Source organism: Misgurnus anguillicaudatus, chromosome 6, assembly GCF_027580225.2.
Source record: "Misgurnus anguillicaudatus chromosome 6, ASM2758022v2, whole genome shotgun sequence".
Lineage (NCBI taxonomy): Eukaryota > Metazoa > Chordata > Actinopteri > Cypriniformes > Cobitidae > Misgurnus > Misgurnus anguillicaudatus.
In genome coordinates, this window is record NC_073342.2 from 20,906,506 (window position 1) to 20,931,321 (window position 24,816).

General features: G+C 38.4%; 1 protein-coding gene across 5 annotated transcripts in view; it reads right to left on the reverse strand.

The window, feature by feature from the left end:
• magi2b (membrane associated guanylate kinase, WW and PDZ domain containing 2b) overlaps positions 1 to 24,816 on the reverse strand; it is a 117,844-nt gene that overhangs the window by 60,811 nt on the left and 32,217 nt on the right. For all 5 annotated transcript variants that reach the window (XM_073868748.1, XM_073868746.1, XM_073868747.1 and 2 more), the window contains exons 3-5: positions 5,965 to 6,084; positions 2,557 to 2,772; positions 1,433 to 1,652 (exon numbers count right to left, since the gene is read on the reverse strand). In XM_073868748.1, coding sequence (XP_073724849.1) covers positions 1,433 to 1,652; positions 2,557 to 2,772; positions 5,965 to 6,084 — 556 coding nt within the window. The remainder of the gene's footprint in view (positions 1 to 1,432; positions 1,653 to 2,556; positions 2,773 to 5,964; positions 6,085 to 24,816) is intronic.

Below are 24,816 nucleotides of genomic sequence, written 5' to 3' on the forward strand. Positions count from 1 at the left end.
TAGTGTGTGATACCATATCCAGTTGCTACCCATATATGCAGGGGGCTACGTAGAAATTTTGCATACTGAAAGTCTTTTAACTGTGACAATATTGTACTTGTTACAAAGCTGTACTGTTATTCTAACGTTAAGTGTTTTTATTTTATTGTTTAACTGTAAAAAGAAAGGTAAAATGTAGCATTTGTTTATAAGTGTGGCATTACTTTCCATTTATCTTTACAACTAAACTCCTATTCAAAATCTAAACTCAGAACAATCTAAAAATATAAATTTCACAAAACTCCAAACTTTGATGCAAACAAATGCAAAACAGTTAAGGGCCCGGTATACCTTTTTTAGCATCCGTGTCTGGCTCTTTCAGAGTATACTCACCGAGGCTACGCGCGGATGGTCGTGTTCGACACGTACCCAATACAAATTATTTCTTATACAAATTATTACTCTACCAGGCCGTCAGGGCATTTGATATTCGACATTTACAGTTCATTAAAAAATTTAGGATAGGTGAAGAAAAGTAGCCGATCCACCATTGCAAACAAATTTTGGGCCAAAATGTGAACAGGTGCGCAGACGACTGCAGACCCTCCTGATGACAAAAATGACGTCATGCAGATGTCCCTAATATACCTTCGGCTTAAAAGATCGCAATGTATCACAGTTTCAAATAATTATACACTTAAAAGACAATCGAAAAAAACGCCTATATTTCAAAGTCCCTCCTAAATCCCTCTGCTCAAAAAGTGTAATATGGTATGTTAGGACAAATCTCACTTCGCAATGCAAAACCTTCCAGATGAGATATTCCATTAGGACTCAAGTCGAAGTAGGCGTGACAATCAATACTTATAACAAGTCCCTTGCTTCTCATTAAGTGTTGGAAGACAGTTGGAGGGAGGAAAACATCTTTCTCACGCTATCAAGACTGTTTTCCTTCCTCTGCTACTCTGGCAGTCATATTCGGTTTTATGATGATTCATTTATCGTTCGGATTCGTGGCTTGGCATAATGCGACGCATCAATTTATCCATAATCCAAGTCATACCGTGTACTGAAGACAAACAAACTGTTTGCAAACAACAAAATGGAACAAAGACTGAAGCGCGCTCAGTACAGTGTGCATAAATAATTCAGGTGTCCGTAACAATGTAAGAAAAGGGTTAACCTGCTTGTGCTTTGTAGCTTTTATCTAACTTATTAAGCTGACTTACTGTCTACAAAGACAGAGCTGTCTAGTTTGGAATGCTATAAAAACAAAATTATTATTTCCCTAAACTCTATGCATTATGGGATTGAGTTCACTGTAACAGACATGTTATGCATGTAAAATGCAGTAACTAAATAAGTGCCTGCACTGCTTTCAAGTGCTGCCTCCATGTTTCAGAAGAAGCACATGTCTTTACACCTCCATCAAACTGAAGCATGCTTCACTCACTCTATAAAGTAAACTTCCCCCTTCTCCGTGTAGGCCATCTCCCAGTTGTCCGGCAAGGGCCCCAGATCATCATTTTCCTGGGAGTCTTGTGGGGATTTGGGGGCCTCTCCTTCTTCTTCAGGAGCATCCGTGGCGGTGAGGGTGGGGGTCTCAGGTGGGCACGGCTGGGCGGGCACGTCCCCTGAAGCGTCTGTGCTCTTGTCTTCATGCTCACTTGATTCTGTGAGTAAAACAGAATGAATCAGTGTCAGGAGTGACCTTTTAACTGAGAGACTGATTTGACAGTTGATTATCAAGAAGTGGGCACTGATGGTGCCTGGCACAAGCTGCATTTAGCGGTGCAGCAGGGTTTTCTGGGTCGGATTGGTGTGCCGTCCCCCGCATGCAGGTTTAAATATTAGCGTGACATACAGTAGGCAGCGTAAGACAATTTACATACAGTAGGCAGCGGAGGAAATTTGATAATTTGGCAGGATGCATAAGCAACAGCAGTATGTTCAAAGTGTGATTTACCAGCTTGACACATAGAGCAAATTCAAACTAGATTGAACTTTATACTAAGTATAATCCACATTATAATACTACAAAATGACAGATTTTGAAAAATGTACATTTAAAATTTTCTAAGTGATATTACGCACTGCCCGAAAATAGTCCCCTGCCATTGAAAGTAACCAAGGGGACTATTTTCGGGCAGTGCATAATATCACTAAGCCTGCTGCAGCCATGTTACATCAACAAAGTCACTGATTATTACGCCAGTTTGAGAGTATAGTTCCTAGTCATATCGGCCTATAAAATAGCCACTTTTAATTTTCTGTCGGTCTTAGTACACGATGTAACTACAGAAGAGTCAAGTTTTAAATAGGAAAAATATCCAAACTCTTTGGTTATTTTTTTGCGCGATGCTAATGGTCTAATAAGATTCAAAGAATTGTGCTAAGCTATGCTAAAAGTGCTAGCGCCAGACCCGGAGATCAGCTGAATGGATTTCAAAATGGTAAGAATCAAATGTTTAACTCTAGGGGGGCTGGAAAATGAGCATATTTTTCAAAAGTGGAATGTCCCTTTAAGCTGGTCCATTTATATTATATCTCTGTAACAATACTAAGTGGTAATAGTACCTGGTGTGATGGCGATACCGTTGCCATTGACGACAGGGCTGTCTTCTTCCTCTTCTTCTGGTGGCTCAATGCTGTCCTTTTCCATGTTGCTGACGGACTTGTTTCTCTTCCTTTTTCCCTCTGCACTGGGTCGAGCACCGGGCAAGAGTTGGTCCGTCACATTAAACAGCATGGGCGTAGGCTCGGCCGGAGGCTTCGGCGTGCCATAGAAGTTATCTGGGACAAGATTCATAGAGACACAATGTGGAGTTTATTTGGCAGAATCTTACGATCGGTAATTTAAAGAGACGGGTCTCCTATTACCCCAAAGACCCCTGTTAGAACTAAAGAGCTGTTCAGGTTGGGTACATAGTGACAGTCCCTTAAATGAACTCTTTCCCCACCATTGACAAGTTAACTCAAGAAAACGCTTCCCTGCCAATGACGAGTTTTTCTGGCAATCCATGTTTCCGCTATTATCCACCAGGTGGTGCACTTACCCAACTTATAATTTTTTTTAATTATCTCAGCTTTTTGCTCAAAATTAGGTATTTTTGAAAAAACCTACCTATATTTGAGAGGTGATAAAAAGAAAACAAATAAAGGTAGGATGAAAGCAGAGGGTCTGTTCTTTCATTTGATATATTGTTATATTTGATATATTGGAAGGCATTAAACATTTGTGAAAATCATAAAAATGCTGGCGCTGGCTGGCAACTTTTTTTTTAAATGGAAATCCATTAGATTTCATCTTGCTTTAAAGCGTGTGGCATTATCACACTGAGCCTAGGAATGTGCATTTTGGACTAGAAATATGGTAAAACTGAATTTCTCAATCAAAGTGTCCTGTATAAATAATTTAAGACCTTCCACCAGATGCATTTTTGGGTATAAATTGATGGCAAACCACAGAGGAGCAGTCCTTCCCTAGAAATGAATATGTTCAGTATATTAGTTCTTCTAGAATATATTCAACAAATAAAAATCATATATTGCACTTGTATTTTACTATGATACAGATCGATGTAAAACTGCTTACGGGCATACCGGTTTGTTAAACCATTTGTCTAAAGACATCCAGTATTACAGCAGAGCGTGCTAAAAAAATGAGCTTTGTCTCTCAATTGTCTGAGAACTGAGTCTCTTACAAGATGATGTAGACATACCAGCCGTAAGACAAGGCATCAAGTTAAAAAGACTTTAACAGAACTGCATCTTAAGACAATGCATTCAGGTCCATTCAGTCTTAGGCCTTGTGCACACATAAACAGGTATTTTTATAGTCATTTTTTCCTCCTTTGTTAAAAAAAATCTCAAGCATGCAAAAACGCAACATGCTTGACGCAACATAAAGTCATAAACTCCGCCCTCTCCATGCACACGAACAGGACTCGGGTCAAAATAAAAAAAAAATTTCCAAAAGATGGTTTTCGTCCTTTAAAGGCGCTCTAAGCGAATCCGTGTGACGTTAAATTTTTGTTGATGTTTGAACTGTTTTCAAACAAACGGAGCGTAGCTAACTCCTCCCCCTCCCTTCCGTGCTTTCATGAACGCGCCCGACCCACACTCCCAAATCCTTCTTGTCGTTAATTGGCTAAAACACTTTGTTATCGTTTCTGGTGGTAGGTTTGGCCACTTTGTTTTTATGGAACCTAAGCTGTCTACAGAGATCGCGTTTTTTTACAGTTTGATCAGCGGACAGGCAGCAAGCAGATAGTGAGGAGATGTTTGCTGTATGTAACAAAAAATGTTTCATGGTCTAAAACGCATGAATTCGCTTAGAGAACCTTTAAGGTAGTTGTGATCACGCTGATATATGTTCAATTGTTAATTTTCGTGAAAAGTTTCATTTGAGCTAGTAATTTGATGCTATAGAAACGGGGCGTGTCGTGATGATTGACATTTGTGATTGACAGCTTCTCTAAGTGGATTCCCGGAGCTTCGAGGGAAGACTGAAGATATAACTAACTATTAATTTTTGATTTCTTTGTTATATATCACAACGACAAAATCAGTTGTATTTAACCTACTTTATTTTAGCAAACCAGTCAAATGACATCTTCAAGAGGAGTGGTTAAAATGGGCACGCGAGCGTTTGGGCACAAGTGATACCACGGCTCTGCCTCCATGCTCCACGGAAAATTCCTTTTGCGCAGTTTGCCCGGCCCGTTTTTGCGTAACATGTCGCATATTTTACACTCAGTTCATTACAATAGAAGGAAGTGGCGTTGTATCAGGCATCTTTTTTTACAGTTGATGGTATGGACGAACGGTTAAAACGCACAGAAAAAGCTACAGTTTCGAAAATAACCTTGTTCGTGTGGACAGGGCCTTAAAGCATCAGAGTCTGTTTAAACTTCAAAATTTGGTTTTATGATTTGTGACCAGTGATGGCGCAGGTTAATCCAAAATGACCAAAAAGGGGGGGGCTAAGTTCAAAACGTTGGTCGGGGTGCAGGTTGTTTAAACATTGACTTATTTGGCACTCCAAACAGCACAACAAGTTAAAACACGCATTCATCGCTAACCTGGCATTATAAAACTGCTTTAATCAGGATTTTAATAACTCAAGTTTGTTTATTCTCTCTGACGTTTGCCATTATGCCGACCACGTTCACTGGCGACCCGATCGTTTTATTGAAGATTGAAAAGAAATCATGTGTATCAAGGGAAATCTGTTTAATGATTAAAAACCATGCATGGATTTGCAGGTACGGCAGTGGCTTTTAAAATTCATTGTCAGGTCTGTGGGGAACTGAACAGAAGAAGTGAAGTTTATAGATGAGAGAAAAAGCTTTATTTAAATTACAGCCTGTGACCCAGAATCACAGACTTTGTAAAATAACTTTGTAATCCAGTGGTTTTAGCTTATGCTAACTAGTTGCCAATACAATGGTAGCATAGCATTATACCTCATATTATAAGCATTAAATAGATCAATTAACAGTAATGCATAACATGATACTTGACAAAAAAATGGTCAAAGCTATAAAACACCTGAAATCACTTGACACTGACTTAAAATGTATGCAAAAGTCCGACAGACACCAAAAACACCAAGTGACACCCAAAAAAAGAAACTTTTTTTAACGGATCGAGTACATTGTGAAACGTACATTGCTCTCAATGTGCCTGGAACATTATGATGCAGGGCCTCATGCATTCATGGGAAGGTTTATCTTAAACAGATAAGAAACCTGTGCCTGTGAAAGTAGTCCACACACCTCTGTGTCGGCTCTCATGGGACCCCACTGCACCAGTTCTGAATACCTCTGTGCAATGTCAAAGGCAATGTACCTGCTTCTTCTAGCGGTAACATTGAGCATATCTATTAAATTCATATTTCATCCCACCGTGGTGTAACAGATGTGACACATGCTTCATTTAAAACGTTAATTATTTATTGAAAAGTGAGAGAATTTGCCTTACCTTCATAAGTACCGCTTTCTAATAAGGCCCCACTTTTCTCTAATTCCATAAACCGCTCGATGCTCACAAAGTTGTAGTCCACACCTGGGACTTCCCCCTCTTTGGGCTGTCTCGTCGTGCCTGCAGAAAAAGCATATATCACATCTGTCAGACTATTTAAGCTTTACACTATAATAGCCATGTAGCCCAGAAGCAGAATTGGAATGAAAAACAAGATCTTATAGCATTGTGATTGTATCAAATGACTCACACACTTAAAATGCACAAGCTAGGAAAACACTGTTATTATCAGTTTGTGTTGACACTAATGTAGTTATCAATAAATTTATTTTTATAGTTTTTGTTCTTAATGTAAATGGGTCTTTAGCACAGTACATGCCTCTTAAAAACATAGAACCATAGTACACACCCAAACATGACAGCACCACTGTATTGTGTCCATAAAATACCATGACGTGCCTTTTGTTAAAACTAGCTTACATCACAGTAATCTTTAAATTCCATATTTAATGATTATGTACTTTTTGTGTATAATAAATAAATGCATTTGGTGAAGCTAAGACTTTTTAGGGTAGTCAAACAGACTTAAGAATTTAGGGCCTAGGGATTTGCAATCCACATATTTGGAGTTTCACCCCAATAGTCATGCTGGTGCTTTCAAAGGGAAACTCCACTTTTTTTGAAAATATTCTCATTTTCCAGCTCCCCTAGAGTTAAATATTTTCTTTTTACTGTTTTGGAATCCATTCAGCCGATCTCTGGGTCTGGCTGTACCACTTTTAGCATAGCTTAGCACAATCCATTTAATCTGATTAGACCATTAGCATCGAGCTAAAATATAACCAAAGAGTTTCAATATTTTTCCTATTTAAAACTTGACTCTTCTGTAGTTACATCGTGTACTAAGGCCGACGGAAAATTAAAAGTTGCGATATTCTCGGCAGATATGGCTAGGAACTATACTCTCATTCTGGTGTAATAATCAAGGACTTTGCTGCTGTAACATGGGTGCAGGAGGTGCAATGATATTACGCAGTGCCCGAAACTAGTCCCCTGCTTTTGAAAGTTACTAGGGGGACTATTTTCAGCTAATGCGTAATATCACAAACAGAGTCAAGTTTTAAATAGGAAAAATATTGAAACTCTTTGGTTATTTTTAAGTGTGACGCTAATGGTCTAATCAGATTCAATAGATTATGCTAAGCTACGCTAAAAGTGGCAGCACCAGACCCCGAGATCGGCTGAATGGATTCCAAAACGGTAAAAATCAAATGTTTAACTCTAGGGGAGCTGGAAAATGAGTATATCTTCAAAATAAGTGGAGTGTCCCTTTAAAGGCCGTTTTTAAAAAGCTGGGCACTGAAAAAACACTTATTACCCTTTCATAAAGTAAAAAAAATACATAAATGTGAGCATTCAAAAGAACACATATATTGCTTGCAAATAAATGTTTTAAGCACATTAAAAATATGTTTTTCTTCCTCGCAAGTTTGCTTAAAAGCAGTCACCTATATTTGAGTCTCTGGTCCGCTTAAATAACATTTTTCCACAATCACATCAGAGAACTCAGAGATAAGATAGGAGCTACCTCATATCTAAAAAATCAAAGCCAGTGGGAATGTATTTCTTAGCTTGTGTGAACTCTTTTGAACAAGAAAAGTCCATTTGGATTTCTAGGCTAAAATGACAGAGCACATCTGATGCTCTGAATGTCTAATGTAATTCTGCTGAATTATAAAAGCAAGATAGAAAACTCAAATGAACTTATTTTTACTAAAACAGAGAGAGACTGTGACCAATACATCAAAGAAATCTTATGTAATGTGCCGACAGGAATGACACAGTGTGCTTGAGAACATCTGAATCACCTCAACACCATTTTACAGCACAATGTAAATGGGCCTGAATTAAAAATGTGTGAATACTTTTACAAATTCGGGGGCTGTCCTGAGATGATAGCCGGATGCTGAGAAGATACACATCCCCATTAAATTGCACATAACATATTTTTAGTCATGCACCTGTATCATAATTTTTTCAATCATAACTAGTCCTTCATTTAGCAGTGAACAAAAAACTGTGAGAAACCAGGCACTGGCTATATAAGACGAATGAAATGACAATAAGTTAGCATACCCAGCCAGCTCTTTGTTTTGCCTACTGCTGCCTTGATTCATCTCTTCGGCGCTTCTCGGTTTTAAATTCAACACAGTGTCTCTTTGGATCACACAAATTGCTAGTGACATTGCAACCTGCTAAACAAAACTGATGTACAATAGACACTCAGTCGAGTCAAACCACCAACATTGCGCTGAACCATATGTGACCCTGCCACACAAAACCAGTCATACGTCACTAGGGATGGGTATCGTTTGGGTTTTTCCGATACCGGTTCCAAATCGATACTTTTAAAACTGTACCGGTGCCTAAACCGATACTTTGAGTCAGAAAAACGACGGTAGATGAAAGTACAGCATAAAACACAACAAAAATTCTTCTGTGTTTGTTATTTTGTCATAATTTTTTTATGATTTGCCTAAAGCACCATGAACTTTTTAAGCAACGCATTCTTGACCACTTAATTATATTTCTGTATGATATTTTTGATGTGTGAGTTTTATGCCAAAAATCATTAGGATATTAAGTAAAGATCATATTCAATGAAGATATTTTATACATTTCCCACCGTAAATATATAAAATGTATTTATCTTTAGTGATATGTGTTGCTAAGGACTTAATTTGGACCACGTTAAAAGTAATTTATCAATATTTGCACCCTCAGAGTCCAGATTTTTTAATAGTTGTATCTCAGCCAATATTTTTGTATTAACCACACACTGTAAAACTGTAAATTTATGTTATTTACTGGTTACAGTTTGTTCAAAGTTAAATGAACATTTAAGATTTACAGGTCTTTGTCTTTACAGAATAAAACTATAAAATAACAACCTCATGCAAAGAATTCTGGGAACGAAAAATCCTCATGAGCCTTTTTCCGTTATTTTCTTCAGATTTTGGTCCCAGAATGCTTTGCATGACGCTGTTATTTTAGTTTTATTCTGTAAAGATAAAGACTTGTTTATGTTTAATGCTCTTTTAACATTGAACAAACTTTGCAAGTAAATAACACAAATTTAAATCTACAGTAAGTTACTGGCAAACAGCTGGCAGTAATACTATAATTTCTACAGAACTTTTTTACAGTGTACATCAATGAAAAGCTTATTTATTCAGCTTTCGGATGATGTATAAATCTCAATTTCAAAAAAATTTACCCTTATGATTGGTTTTGTGGTCCAGGGTCAGATATAATATTTGTTTTTTCAAAGACTTATTTGCTATTAAAAGAGCAATTATGACGTTTTTTGCTTTTAGTAGGAATATGTAAGCCTTAAAGAAATATACGTATAAACTAGCGTCTTCCAAAACAATGGCGAAATTTGCATAAAAAATATGAGCAGTCTCTCACTTCCGCCAATATGCATGCGTCAATGATTTTTATCATTCTGCATTTCAGCTTCTCATCAGATTCCAATTCATTTTTCTGATGATGGATGAGCTTCAAACACGTGGCCATTATTCAGTGCCATTACAAAGCTAGGAAGGCCAGGATATAAGTTAATAGTAACTCTAAATGTGTTCGTCAGTCACATACACTTAGCATTAAGGTGAGTTCATTTCTTTTTCAACTATTTCTTTAATAATTTTCATTAATATGTTCCATCATTTTGTTCATGTAATTCAAACAAAAACACAGCAAAATTCAATACATAAAACAATTGAATTGTAACTGCAGCAGCGTACAAACTCAAGAGTGAAAAGATATAAAAGTTCAAGAAAGCCAGAGTAATGAAACATCTCCAGTCAGCACTAGTGACTTTCTGCGGAGATAGAGTCAAACGAATGCCGACACAGAGGTCCTGCCCCATGCACCGTCTGTGGAAACCATATGAGGGGTTGATGAGAACTGGGGCTGAAGGGTTGAAATTTGCCTGTAATCGTCCGCAGCCCTCGACAGGGGGGTTGTGTTCCCTTTAATCTGCGGTCACTCCAACCTTGAAGCCCAGCGCTGCTCTGTGCGCTGAATCTCTAATGTATAAATGAAGGTAAACAGCTCTCCGGGTGGGTAGAAGTGAAGGGATATTTGAGATACTGATGCACTGGAGTGAATGAGCCATGTATATTGAACGACCCGGGGGATACGACAGCGAATCTGAAGTGTTCTGTTTTGAACATGATGCAGGAAAACCGGCCTTTCAATCACTGCTGTACATGGCGCAGCTTTTTCTGAGCGATTAAACTCATGACTCATCACATCACAGACCGTAATGTATTAAATGCCATCAGACGCCTTTAGGTACCAGAGAAAAAAAGGTGAACATCAGCCTCAGGGTGGAAATATACATTTGACACACACATAAGACCAAAATTCTCTTATAATTAAGTCATGCCATCCCACATGTATATGACATCCTTTCTTCAGTGTGACACGTATTCATTTCACATAAAATGTTATCTTGTCAAAATGGTGAATCTCCCATACATGTATCATTAAAGTGATCCAAATGACTAAGTACAGGGTTCCCACATCTTAGTTAACTTCAAATACAAGGACCTTTCAAAGACTTTCCAGGTCCAATACCCTCAAATTTCAGGACTAAATGTGGGGACACATTTCAAGTGAGAGCAAGGTTACATCGTGTTACCTTTTAAGATACATTGTTACAGTTGGCTTTCGAGGGAACTCGCGCTGCGTGACATTTTGGGGACGCCTCCAGGGGTAAGTGCGTCTGAATGTGTATATTAAATTCAACCAATTGTGAGGCTAAACGAAAAGACAAACCGACGTGGGAGGAAGTATATCTCTATCTGAAATATTGCCAAAGACGGAATTACAGGGACGCAAGAAGTATGGCAAAGAAGACCAGCGTCTCGTTCCCTTTTCAGGGAACAACAGTTACATACGTAACCCGAGACGTTTTCATGTGTCAAACACAACAATGCAAAAAAGCATTTTGGTATGAATCAACATTTACATACAGAAGATATAAGCATTTAAAGCGAACACTGACACAGATTCACAAACTTTCAAGGATTTCAAGGACCCTTGGGAACCCTGCCTTAAACAAATTTGACTGTCTTTCGCTGCAAAAGCCTCTAAGTGCATACAAGCTTTTTGCCAAAATCACTAAAGATGCATCTAGAAACATTGCAAATGATGAAAGTCAGAATGTAAAAATAAGAAACCTGAACCATACATTACGAGGCGCTGTGATCCATGTCACTGCCACATTCGGGTTGTATTTTAGGTCCAAGTAATCACAAGGGAATCAAGTTTGAATGTGATTCATGGTCGTTTCGAGCATCATCATTCATCCAATTGATCTTTCGTGCACTTCTAGAACTTTTTGTGGATTCTGTCCATGGCAACATACAGATCAGCACTGTAAATCCAATATGGCGGCATGTTGATAGCTTCTAATCTCATTGGTTCTTTTGTTTAGCCAAAGAAAGGAAGTCATCTGGGATGAGGATAGTAAATTTTCATATTTGGATCTGAATCTGAAGTTTTTTTTAAACATTTTAAAGCACGTCTAGTACGGGAGCCCCTGAAAGCACAGTTAATGTCTGCAATGCCATACAAACTTCAAACATCAACGTCTTGTATAACTCATCATCGTCTCGTGGGCTGACCTTTCAGAGGACCGTCTGAAGGCTGGCTGAAAGCAGTGAACGCTTAAGGAATATATTTGCGTCAGAAAAACATTTCAACCCAGGGCTTAAAAAGCGAGGGTCGTGATGTGGCAGCAAGCTAGTAGCTGTGACTAACTCTCCCACGGCTTAAAAAATTACATGCCGGTAGCACGACCAAGCGCACGGCGCTTTGCGTTCTCGTGCCAGTGAAGACAGACATCAGCATATCCTGATAAAGCAGACATCGCAACAAAACTCAAGACTTCATGCATTTCACCTTTTATTCATGAGTATTTATAGTCTCGATTTCGCATATGCTTAAAAAAAAACGTAAATAATCCTGAAACTCAATGCCTTCATTCTGATTTATGTTTCAACTGACCAGATCCAGCACCAGTGTCTATTGGCTATATTACAGAGCCCCATCACTAACTGAGTATACTGCCTGCCTGCCATAAAGGATGAAGGGACTCATACATCAGGCCGACGTCGGAAGAGGACGTGGCTGGGAGAGGAAAAGAGAAGGAGAGAGAGAGGCAAACAGAGCGACAGAGAGAGAAGGAGAGAGTCATTGGTGGATTGAAAGGCCATTTAAAGTTTCATTCTGTCACCCGGCACAGCCGTAAGCCGGCTCAACCCGCCACGCACACTCAAATGGAAAAGCTGTGTACGCATGTAGAAGAACTTGCTTGAGCTCTGATAAAAGTTTTTTAAGACATCTACTGTTCTCACGAAACCAAAGTTTCGGCAGTCAATACCAATGTATTTTCACAATATCATTATGATTCTACAATGGGATAAAAAGTAAATCTTAACAAACTGTCGAAAAAGACAATAACAACAAGTTTAAGTGCATACGTCTTAATGGCTAAAGCCAGGTGCATACTGTAAGATTTTCACCCCATATTATCTCTGATCGCTATTTGGACAACAGCCAATTGAAATCATTGTTTTTTTTTCAATAAAATTCTGCATGTTATTGACGTATGTACTATAAACCTCAATGGGTACCATCCAAGGTTATTATAGTTTTGCTTTTTTAAATTAGTTTTTATTTTAGTATCGTTTCAATTTTGCTTTAAATTTAAGTTTAGGTTTAGTTAGTTTCATGAATGGTTTTGTTAGTTTTAGTTTAGTTTTTATTTTGCAAACACATTTCTATTTAGTTTTTATTTTATTTAGTTTCAGTTATAGTTTTAGTAATTATAGTTTAGCAGCTAACAGCAGCTAGACTGTCTGGCATATTTATCAGTTAACTGATGTTGCTGTCAGCCTCAGCTAACCTCACATGCATAAAGCGCCATCTACAAGTAAAGACTCCTTAAAAGTTTCTAAACATTGCAACGTTTCCGGGTGGGCGGGGATTAGTTGGAGGCAAAAAGAGGCGCAGACGCAATGCTGACAAGCGTAAGCTAGGACATTTTAGGGGGGATTTATTAAACATAGATGCAGAAGAAGGTTCGGAACTGTCCGAATATGTGAATTTACTGACTCAGCTTGACAGCTATTTTTGTAAATTAACTCTGTAACAGTTAGTTCTTGTATCTTGTTCTCATTGGAAACATTTTAACCAGGTTTTGGATAGTTCCTACATGTGAAGTATTTTCGGGTGGTTTGGGGAATTTTGTCAAGGCTTATTGTCTAATGTAACCTATCGCTGGGCTAACTATGATTAACAATGGGGATTATTTTAAGAGATCATTCAAAGGATGGCACACACATCTATCGCTGTATGTTTGTTTAACATTTAAGCTAGCTAGTGCACTGACGGTTGACTTATCATCACCTATAAAACAGAAACTTTCTGATTTGTACTAGATAAGACCAACACACCAATACATATGCATAGATTATTTTACCTGATATGAAGTTTGCACTGCAAACACGAGCATTATTTGCGATCGTCTCCGTCCATTCAACCACAATTGTCTTCTTTATTTCTGTGAAGGAATGTCTGCCGGTATCCGGTAAAACTTTAGTTTTGAATGAAAAGTGCTGTTACTTCCAAAAACACAAGACGACGACATTTTAAAGTCAAAACGTCAAACTTTTAGAGCGCCTGCTATGAGTTCTCATGTTTTGCCTCCAGCTAGAGCGGTGACGTCACAATGACGTAGGCGATTAAGGGGTCTATTATAAAGCCTGTTCAGATTTTCCGCCACGGGACGGGATGAGAGCTTATTAATTACGAAAACGAATACTTATTTTTGATCATTATTATTTTATTTCAGTTAGTTTTTCAATAACTATTGCTCGTTTCGTTTAGTTTTAGTTTTTCATTTATTATTAATTTTTAATTTTATTTCAGTTAACGAAAATGTTTTTAGCTGATACTTTTAGTCTTAGTTTCAGTTTTCGTTTACGAATGTATGTTTAACTCTTTCCCCAACATTGACAAGTTATCGCATCAATTTAGAGAAATCGATTCCCTGCCAATGATGAGTTTTTACAGCAAACTATATTTCCACTATTATCCATAAGGTGGCACTCTTACACAACTTAGAAAACATGGAAGCATTCACTAAGACCAAAAACAGTTAAAACTGTGTATGTTTTGATCATCGCTCTGAATCTGATCTCTAACTGTGCGTTCACACCAGACGCGGTAGAGGCGGCAAAAACGTGAAATTTGTTGGATGCTTGAACATTTTGAGTTTACTCGCTTCATTCGTATGTGAAAGCCACGCGTGAAATTCTAGTCATTTGAGACATTTACACAGAAATTCGAGTCATGGGAGGGGCTTCTGCTCCTGATTGGTTAATGCGGGGCGAATATCCACCAAAGTTCAGATTTTTCAACTTGCATGTTTTCCGCGGCAACGCTCAATTCGCAGGATGCCTATTCGCGTCTTTGCATTGACTTAACATGGAAATCACTCGCGCTTGCCGCCTCGTCCGCGTCTGGTGTGAACGCACAGTAACAAAAGTCCTTTACAAAAATGCAATTATCTTAGCTTTTTGCTAAAAATTTTGTATTATTGAAGAAACCTACCCATATTTGAGAGGTAATAAAAACAGAACAAATAAAGATAGGATGAAACTTTTTTTTTGTTTTTTTAAAGCAGGGATCGGTTCTTTCATTAAAAATATTGTATATTTATATATTTAAAAAAGAATATTTTCTGAAAGGCATTAAATGTTTGTGAAAATCATAAAAAATGCTGGCACTGGCAACTTTTTTTTAAAACGCTGGTGAGGAAAGCGTTAACATCATTCATCAAAAAATCCTGTTTTGTGTTTAACAGAATAAAGAAACTCATACAAGTTTAGAACAACTTGAGGGCGAGTAAATGACAAAAATTAAATTTTTGGGTTAACTATCCCTTTAAAACAGCACTTGTGTTCATACAATGTATTACCAATACTAAAGTAAAGATGCTGTAATCGGTACTTTTGACATCTGTGAGTTCGGGGGGAATAATAATCCATCGCTCTCATTACCCTGATTACACCCATATGCAGAGCGAATGTAATAACACTCTCAGTATCTAAACCGTGAGTCATCCGCGCACCCCATGTATGTTATGTAATCGACTTTGCCAGAAGCTAAAATAGGGGAGATGTGAAAGTAAGCAAAGAGTTTAAAAACAAAATTCAACAAACTCCAGAAAAGAAGTGGGAGGGTTCGGATATCAATGTGATATTCCAGTGTCCAGATAGAAAACTCCAGCTAAAATTCTGCATTCCTTATGTTACGTGTGTAACACTCAATTGATTGGCCAGCTTGCAAAGGACCTCGTAGATTAGCGACACTCTGTTACAATAGTTACAACAGAGGATTAGTGATGCTAACCCTGAGCGTCAATCAAACAGCTGGAGCCCGTGAGCACATCAAAGCAGATCTGCAAAAGCCGGCACAGTAACGTGCAACAGCTGCAGAGAGGGCTTACGATGCGCCCGTCATCCATTTTTTACCATAGCAGGTTAAATAAGCTCAAGCACAAACAGAATAATCAATATGACATAACCACACAAGATCTCTGGCATATTGGGAATATGTTCCAGCAAAGGCTGTGGAGATGAGCTACTTAAAGTGAAATTGCTCGTTTTTTTAGGTGACTTGGGAGTTGAGTTTTGCACACTTAAAAGTATAAGTCCTCAAGATAACCTTAAAAGTTAAAGTCAATTTTTACAGTTGTGGCCTGCTTTATAAAATCTAGTTTTGCATCCTTTGGAGTTCACAGGCATGCATATGTGATGCATCACTTCAAACAAAAGCAAAAAAATGCAAAGCCCAAGGCTGAACATGCTGATCTGCATATATCTGCATGTATACAAATTATTTTAAAAATCTTCTGCTGCGACATACAACAAAACTTTTAAAGTGTAATCATCAGGAAACTATGTCGGATGAAATATATTCCTGCGGAGAAAGGATTTTAAGAAAATTGACAACAGCATTTCCATGACTGTCCTCTAATGTCTTCTCCATGTGTTTCAAATGGGTATGGCCATGCCAAAGACAAGCTTTCCAAATGCGTTATGTGATAATATCTCAACAATCTGCTGCTCTTCTACCCAGGCTTATTATTTTCTATGTATGAAAACAGCAGTTTCAAGAAGCAATCAATGATGCACAGCTGTTTGCCTGAAAGTCTGCAGTTGTTTTGTGTGGTTTGGTCCATTAAGCAAAGAAGAACCTCAAACAAATAAAGGAGATCAAGGCCCGAACAGATTTGCTTTCTACCCTTTAAAAATTCTGGGCTGTTTTAACTTAAGATTGGGTAAAACATGAACAAACACAACCATTGGTTTAAATTAATCTAAAAAAATGCCCATATTTGACTCAACCCAGCATAGGTTAATTTAAACTCAACGGTTTGTCGATTTGTCAATATTTTGCCCTTAAGGGAAGTCATGCCAATAGGCAGCCATGTTATTTCAGTCATGCAAGATTAAAGGAATAGTCTACTCATTTTCAATTTTAAAATATGTTATTACCTTAACTAAGAATTGTTGATACATCCCTCTATCATCTGTGTGCGTGCACGTAAGCGCTGGAGCGTGCTGCGACACTTCGATAGCAGTTAGCTTAGCCCCATTCATTCAATGGTACCAATCAGAGATAAAGTTAGAAGTGACCAAACACATCAACGTTTTTCCTATTTAAGACGAGTAGTTATACGAGCAAGTTTGGTGGTACAAAATAAAACGTAGCGCTTTTCTAAGCGGATTTAAAAGAGGAACTATATTTTATGGCGTAATAGCACTTATGGGAGTACTTCGACTCGGCGCAATAACACCCTCCCTCTCCCATTATGAGAGGGAGAAGGGGAGCGGACTTTTCAGGCGAGTCGAAGTACTCCCAAAAGTGCTATTACCCCATAAAATATAGTTCCTCTTTTAAATCCGCTTAGAAAAGCGCTACGTTTTATTTTGTACCAACAAACTTGCTTGTTTAACTACTCGTCTTAAATAGGAAAAACGTTGATGTGTTTGGTCACTTCTAACTTTATCTCTGATTTGGTACCATTGAATGAATGGGGCTAAGCTAACTGCTATCGAAGTGTCGCAGCGCGCTCCAGCGCTTACGTGCACGCACACAGATGATAGAGGGATGTATCAACAATTCTTAGTTAAGGTAATAACATATTTTAATATTGAAAATGAGTAGACTATTCCTTTAAAGTCCTATGTACTTGAATGGGGAAAAACAGATATCTCTAAAATCACATGCTAAAATTAAACAATTAAACGTAATATTTCGGACCAACTGTATCACAGATTTTGTTTCTTAAGCTTAATTTGTGGTAAAAACAGCCAATTTCTGAGGTAATTTCAGCTACTGTGCATTTGCTGTACAGGTTGGCAAGCACCTTACGTGAATCTGTATAGAGCTCCTCCCCCAGAGAAGTCTTTATTGACTGATGATTGGTTCTTTTAAAGGTCCCGTTTTTTCTGTGTTTTTGAAGCTTTGATTGTGTTTACAGTGCGCAAAATAACCTGTTCATGTTTCAAGTGTAAAAAAACGCAGTATTTTTCACACTATTTACTGTTGTGTTGTGATTCAATGGTGACTGATGTATTCCTGTGGGCGGAGTTTAGTCAAAAAACTTCTACTGACATCATTAAAGCAGGAAGTAGAGGGCTGTAGTCCAAACCAGCCCTTTGCTGTAGGCTTTGAAAGGCGAATTCTGTTCAAGAAAATATATCGCCTGGCAGTGAACTTTGAGCTTTATCTTTTTACAGGTATTATTTATGCCAGTGTTTCTCAACCCTGGTCCTCCAGAATGTTTTAGATGTCTCCTTAATTAACACACCTGATTTAAATTATTAGCTTGATAGGGAGACATTCTGGAAGGAGGATGATGAGTTGGTTCAGGTGTTTTAAATAAGGAGACATCTAAAACTTTCTGGAAGGGGGTCCTTGAGGACCAAGGTTGAGAAACACTGATTACACACTAATTAGGGTTTAAAAATGAGATAAGAAAGAATGTGACCTTTAACTGATAGGCAGGACGTTGCATTTCCCCCATTCAAATCTTGTTATATCCAATATCTTTGATTTTATCCAATCACCAATATTTTTAAATGTACTATTGCAGTCTCTGATGATTCATTCATACTCTCCCACTAGTGCCTGGCCTGAATCTGCCTTTGACGTCCACAAGGACACGGTTTTAATGAGGCCAGTTGTCAGAAATTTTAAGGATGACCTTAAACCATCCAGACATTAAAAATGAAGGCAGTGGTCCAAGAACAGATCGCTCAAATGTCCTGTATGATGATAATATGGAGCTTCGAAGAGGCATGAAAAAGAGAAATCAAAGGCACATGGTGTGATAAACCACACCTCACAGTTTTCACTCAGTGGTCCGTTGTGAGTGTCTGCACAATTAGCTATGTATGTAAACATGTACAACATGCCTTTAATTAAAAAGTAATCCTATTACAGTCATCTTGACTTCAATTTCCAATATACACTAATAACACGTGGCCGATAACTATTCTGAATCGCACAGACGATATATTCACAGCTATTTCATGTATTACGGCTTTTGATCATTAAGGGGGCGTGCACACCAAAGCTTTTACGCCCGTGGCGGGCGCATGTTTTCAATTGATTCCAATGGAAACTCTGCGTTTTTCAAATAAGCGTTTTTTTCTGCGCTGAAAACCGGCGCACAGCGTTTTTTCCGCGTTCGATGCTGAGCTTCGAGAGTTGAAACAGATTCAGCTTTGGGTGAAAAGCTCCGCTCGTCAATGTCAGTTCTCACACGGTCGTCCAATCACAGTGGAGGAGGGGCGGGACATTACCACAGCAACCAACCGGCGCACAGCTTAAGTATCACAGCTACCAAAGCACTCAGCTGAAAAACAGCTGGCATTCGGCGTCATCCAGGCGGTTCAGCCAGGTTAAAAGTTTTGGTGTGCACATATTGCATTTCTGCACGAGAGCGCCCTCTGGCTTTTGGATGTAGCGGCATTTCACCGAAATTCATTGAGAAGCATAGCAAGCATCATCGGCCATTATATCGGTGCACCCCCACAATTCACACATTAAAAATGTCGCTACATCCAAGCATAAGAGAGTTTGTGGGTTTCACTTCGCGCGAGAGAGCTTGAAACGCACCCGGATTCCTTCTCGCACGCACTTGGACTTGATCGCATGTCTTGGACATTTGCTCGGACCTGGACGTGTGCGGCATGGACTCCTAGCACGTGAACTTGTAAAGCGCATGACTCGGACTCTTCCTCGCACATGAGCTTGTAATACGCGTAGCTCTGCCATTTCCTTGCACTAGAGAGGTTGTTAGGCACGTAAGGGTTTAAAACCAGCGAGTGTGTTGGCATGCCGGAAATTTCAGAGCGCATGGGCTTAAAGAAGCGCTCAGATTAATAGCATCAGTTTTAAGAAAGTTGCTTCTTTTTTGTCCATTTATCAAGTGACTTGTCATAAATCAGTAAAAAATGAACAAATAAATAAATTAGTAAACCATTGCCCCGCCCCTAGACACTATCGTGTATCATCGATCTCACAGGCTGATGATACTGTAGGACGATCTCACAATGGGGCATATCGCCCAACACTAGGCCAATATTCAAAGGAAACTAACTGACCTTCTGTGAACATTACTATAAATGTTCAAAGACTGTCGATTTTGCGCTACTATGAAAGAAATCAATTCCATTTTTTAGACATCAAAACCAAGGCAAAAGCATTATACAGCATGTACCCTGTAAGTTGACCGTCACCTGTCTTGCACCATCAGTCATCACCTGTTCTTTGAATTCATTTTCTGATTTTTTTTAACCACTGATTATATGACGTGTTTATCACAGCAGCCTGCTTCTGTGTCCTGGAAATGCCAATTTTCACTCGGATGTGTTTCTTCGTGTGAGACACAGGCCCGCATTTTACCCAGCCGACAGACTGCCTGACTAAACCAACAGCATGCATAATGCAAACATACAATGAAAGATCATTCTCTATGCATCACTATTACTCAGAGGAATATCAACAACTTTAAAGCTATACAATCAAAACCTTTACTTAATTCAAAAGGCAGTAAGGATTTTTTAAAACTTTAAAATGCCCTCCAAGACAATGCCGCAAATGTCTGTTCATCTTCTCTCTGCGCCCATCACAAGCAGCTAACTTTCTGCATTGATTATATATCATTGGCTGATGGCTGAGAGATATTAATATGGTTTTGTTAAGTGGGAAGTAGCAGCCTACCAGCAGCGGGACGTGACGAGTACATTTGGCTGCATAGGGAAGACTGGGGGGGTAACAAACAAAAGTCTAATTGTACAACCCATAGCTCTGGCTGCCGTGAGGAAGAACTGGCCCTTCACAATACGTTCTGTCACCCGCTCGTCAAAGTGACCGACGTGATCCGACAGCGCCACGGCCTACGGTCAAACAAAAGCATGGTTTTGCACTGTCACTGTTTGGCTGGTGGAAATAACAGCTGATGCAGAAGAGAAACGGTGACATACCAGAAGAATCCGAGTGCGAATGGGGGATGTTGTCTTTTGTCATACACCGCATTAAATAACAAGCTACGGGGTGTCGTGAGAAACTGGAGATGCCTTGACCTCAAATTAATGTATGTTTTACAATTGAACTATGATAGAGGTGACATAAAACTGATATTTTTGCCCACTCAAATAGAATTTAAAACAAAAAAGTATAAATGAAATACTTGCCTATTTTCAACTGAATATACGCTTTAGATAGAATACACTGTACAGGAAGATAGATAGATAGATAGACAGATCAATACAGACAGACAGTTCGATAAACAGACAGACAGATCGACAGACAAACAGACCAATAGACAAACAAACAGAAAGACAGACAGACCAGCCGATAGACATGTAGCCAGATTGAAAAACAGACAGACACATCAATAAACATATAGACAGACTGACAGACATGTAGACAGACAGACAGACAGACAGACACATAGCGAAAAGACTGAGAGACAGGGGCGCGTTTCCTGAAAACAGCTATAGTCGCAAGTCATGTCATTGCCAATAGAGTTCAATGGAACACCCCAAATAGATAGACAGATTGATAGACACACAGATACACAGACAAGACAAGAGCAACAAAAAGATAGACAGACAGACATACAGACAGAGCAATAGACAGATAGATCAATAAACAGACAGACTGACCCTACTGAAAAATCCAGCATAAGGTGGTGAGTTGGTTTTAGCTGGTCTCCCAGCTTGGTTTTAGCTGGTATTATTGGTATAGCAAGCTGATCTAGCTGTGTTTTGGTCACTTTTTTAGATGGTCTAGCTGTGTTTTGGTCATTTTTTTAAGCTGGACTAGCTGGACTTAGCTGGTCAGGCTGGAAGACCAGCTGAACCACCATCTTGACCAGCATTGCCAGGCTGGGAGGACCAGCTTAAACCAGCTATTGCCACCTAAAACCAGCTACCAGCTTATGCTGGTCTTAGCTAGATTTTTCAGTAGGGGATAGACAGATAGATGGATAGACAGGCAGAGCAACAGACAGACAAATAGACTGATAGACAGATAGATGGATAGACAGACAGACAGACTTATAGAAAGACAGACAGACTGATAGACTGGTAGTCAGACAGACATGCAGACTGATAGATACATAGATCAATAGACAGACAGACAGACAGAGCAACAGACAGATAGACAGACAAACTGGTAGATGGACAGATAGATCAATAGACAGACAGACAGACAGAGCAACAGACAGATAGACAGATAGATCAATAGACAGACAGACAGAGCGTCAGACAGATATACTGGTAGTCAGACAGACTAATAGACACATAGATGGATAGACAGACAGACAGATAGAGCGACGGAGAGAGAAAGACAGACAGACTGGTAAATGGACAGATAGATCAATAGACAGACAGACAGAGCATCAGACATATAGACTGGTAGTCAGAAAGACAGGCAGACTGATAGACACATAGATGGATAGACAGCCAGACTAGGGATGCTAAACAATTAATCGCGATTAATCGTTAGCAGAATAAAAGTTTTTGTTTACATCACATATGTGTGTAAACTGTGTATAATAAATATGTATATATATAAATATGAACACATTCATGTATAATTTTAAGAAAAAAAATGTATATATTAAGTATTTATATTTATATATAATATAAATTATACATAAATATACAAATGTATATACACATGTAAATATTTCTAAAACATATACATGCATGTGTGTACATTTGTTTATGCAGGGTTATTATGCACAGTTCGCACACGTGTGTGATGTGGACAGGGACTTTTGTTCTGCTAACGATTAATCGCGATTAATCGTTAATAGGGCTGCACGATTAATCGTATTTTTATCATGATAACGATATGCGTGCCCCACGATTAATTAATGACAATCGTCGCGATTAATGTGCAAAGACCAAGCACAAAACACACGGTCTAGAATCAAGCAAAGTGTTTGTTATGGGCGGAGTCAGAGTAAACGGAGTGTTTCTTTGCAAGTGCAGTCTGTGTTAAGGTAGAAAGAAATACGTTAGCATCATGATATTTACAGTCATTCGAATATAATGGCAGAGCAACAAGAAGAAAGTGCAGAAATATGTATGTTTAATTCCCAAAAAGGGTCATATAGGCCTACTCCATTGTTTTTGTAACCTTGAATTTGTTAAATCATTATTTTATTTTATTATTTTGATTTATGATTTATAAAAACAAAAAGGGAAAAGAACTTATGTTCAAACACTAAGAGTTATTTAGAAATGTTTTCATATGCCTTGTGCATATATTTCTATGTAATACTTCTCTGCCGATGCTTCCGAATAAACATGAAACGTGAATTATTACCGGTGTAACCCGTGTTTTATTTATGTTTATCCACGCCGAAGAGACTGGAGTATTACAACAGAAAATAAGGGTTACATTTTGATATTTCGGATTTGAGGAGAGTGATGTTGATCAAGTCATGAGTCTTGTGCAAACTGTGCTCCTGTTCCGTCCAAACCTGAAATATCAAGAGTTTCAAAAGCTGAAGACACAAATCCCCGACCATCCACGACACAGACAACAATAACGGATCGCGTATCATGTAAGTTAGCCGAGGATATGTGTCCAATAAGCACCGTGAGCAGCAAGGGTTTAAAAAAAATATTGCCACATAAAAGGCATATCATTGGCATTTTTTATTCAAAAATGTTTTGTTTTTATTTTAGTTTAATTCTAATTTGATATAAATATATATTAGAGCCCTGCATTTCAGCCTTTTTACGCCCATTGGGTCGGGTTTCGGACCAATTTTAACATCACATTTGATGCGGCCAGTTCTCTGGATTTTTTAGGCTTCTCCACCTTTATATATAATAATTTAATTTAAAGAAATGTTGAGACATTGATAAATTGTAAAAGAAATACGTTTAACCTATCGCACGAGTCCACTACGCACATTTACAACGTAGCCTACCTGTTGCAACAGTGTTGCGTCTCCGCCAGCAACAGGACCTTCAGCGCATCGGGGAATATGGAGAACTGAATAAAAACCTTAAATACTGCGCATAATCTATAAAAGACTTCTTTCGGTAGTCATGTAAAAAATGCGGTGTAAAGCCTTGAATTTTAATTGATGCATAGCGTATGTGTAAGGTAAGCAACCTGCATGTTTATTTCGTTTCATGTTTATTTCGTTTTGTTTTGATTCATTATTTTTCTTCACCCCGCCGCGACTGCGAGCAACAGAGCAGCCCCCTCCGCTTTTTAAAAATAGTGTGCTGATAATAAACATTTAAACTAACATTGTTATATGCTGAAAATATACATATTATATAGACGTTATTGTAGGCAAGTGAATTGTTGATTTGAGAGGCTCATTTGATCAAACAAGTCGTCAACATGACGTTAGCTGTCGGCCGCTAACCGCTTGTTCATTATCAAAAACCTTAATTTAACAAACAAAAAAGGCTCTAAAATAAATAAAAGATATTTTATAATTTTGACAGTTAAAACTGAACTGCTTTAATTGCTGCAATAGTCGTACAGCTGTAAGGAATGTGTAAGGAGTTATTTTTGTTATTTCTGCGGATTTCTTTTGCAAAATTTATGCGGATTTTGCGGAATTATTTTAAATGTTTTAAAAAGATCTAAGAGAATTGGAGCTGTGGATATTACAAAACAATAAAATATTTTATAATATAGGAATATAAATGTATATAATATTATATACATGGCTGTAAAGTGTAATAAAAATACTGAAGTAAATAGAAGTTCTTCACTAAAAGAATGATCGTATTTTTAATCGTGATCAAAAGTTTGAGCAAAACAATCGTGATCATCATTTTTCCTGGAATCGTGCAGCCCTAATCGTTAAGCATCCCTAAGCCAGACAGATACATAGAGCTACAGAGAAAAAGACAGACAGACTGGTAGATGGACAGATATATTGGTAGACAGACTGACAGAGCATCAGACAGATAGACTGGTAGTCAGACAGACAGGCAGACTGATAGACACATAGATGGATAGACAGACAGATAGAGCGACAGAGAGAAAGAAAAACAGACTGGTAGATGGACAGATAGATCGATAGACAGACAGAGAGACAGAGCAACATACAGGCAGACTGATAGACACAAAGATGGGTAGACAGACAGACAGATAGATAGAGCTACAGAGAGAAAGACAGACAGACTGGTAGATAGATATATAGAACAA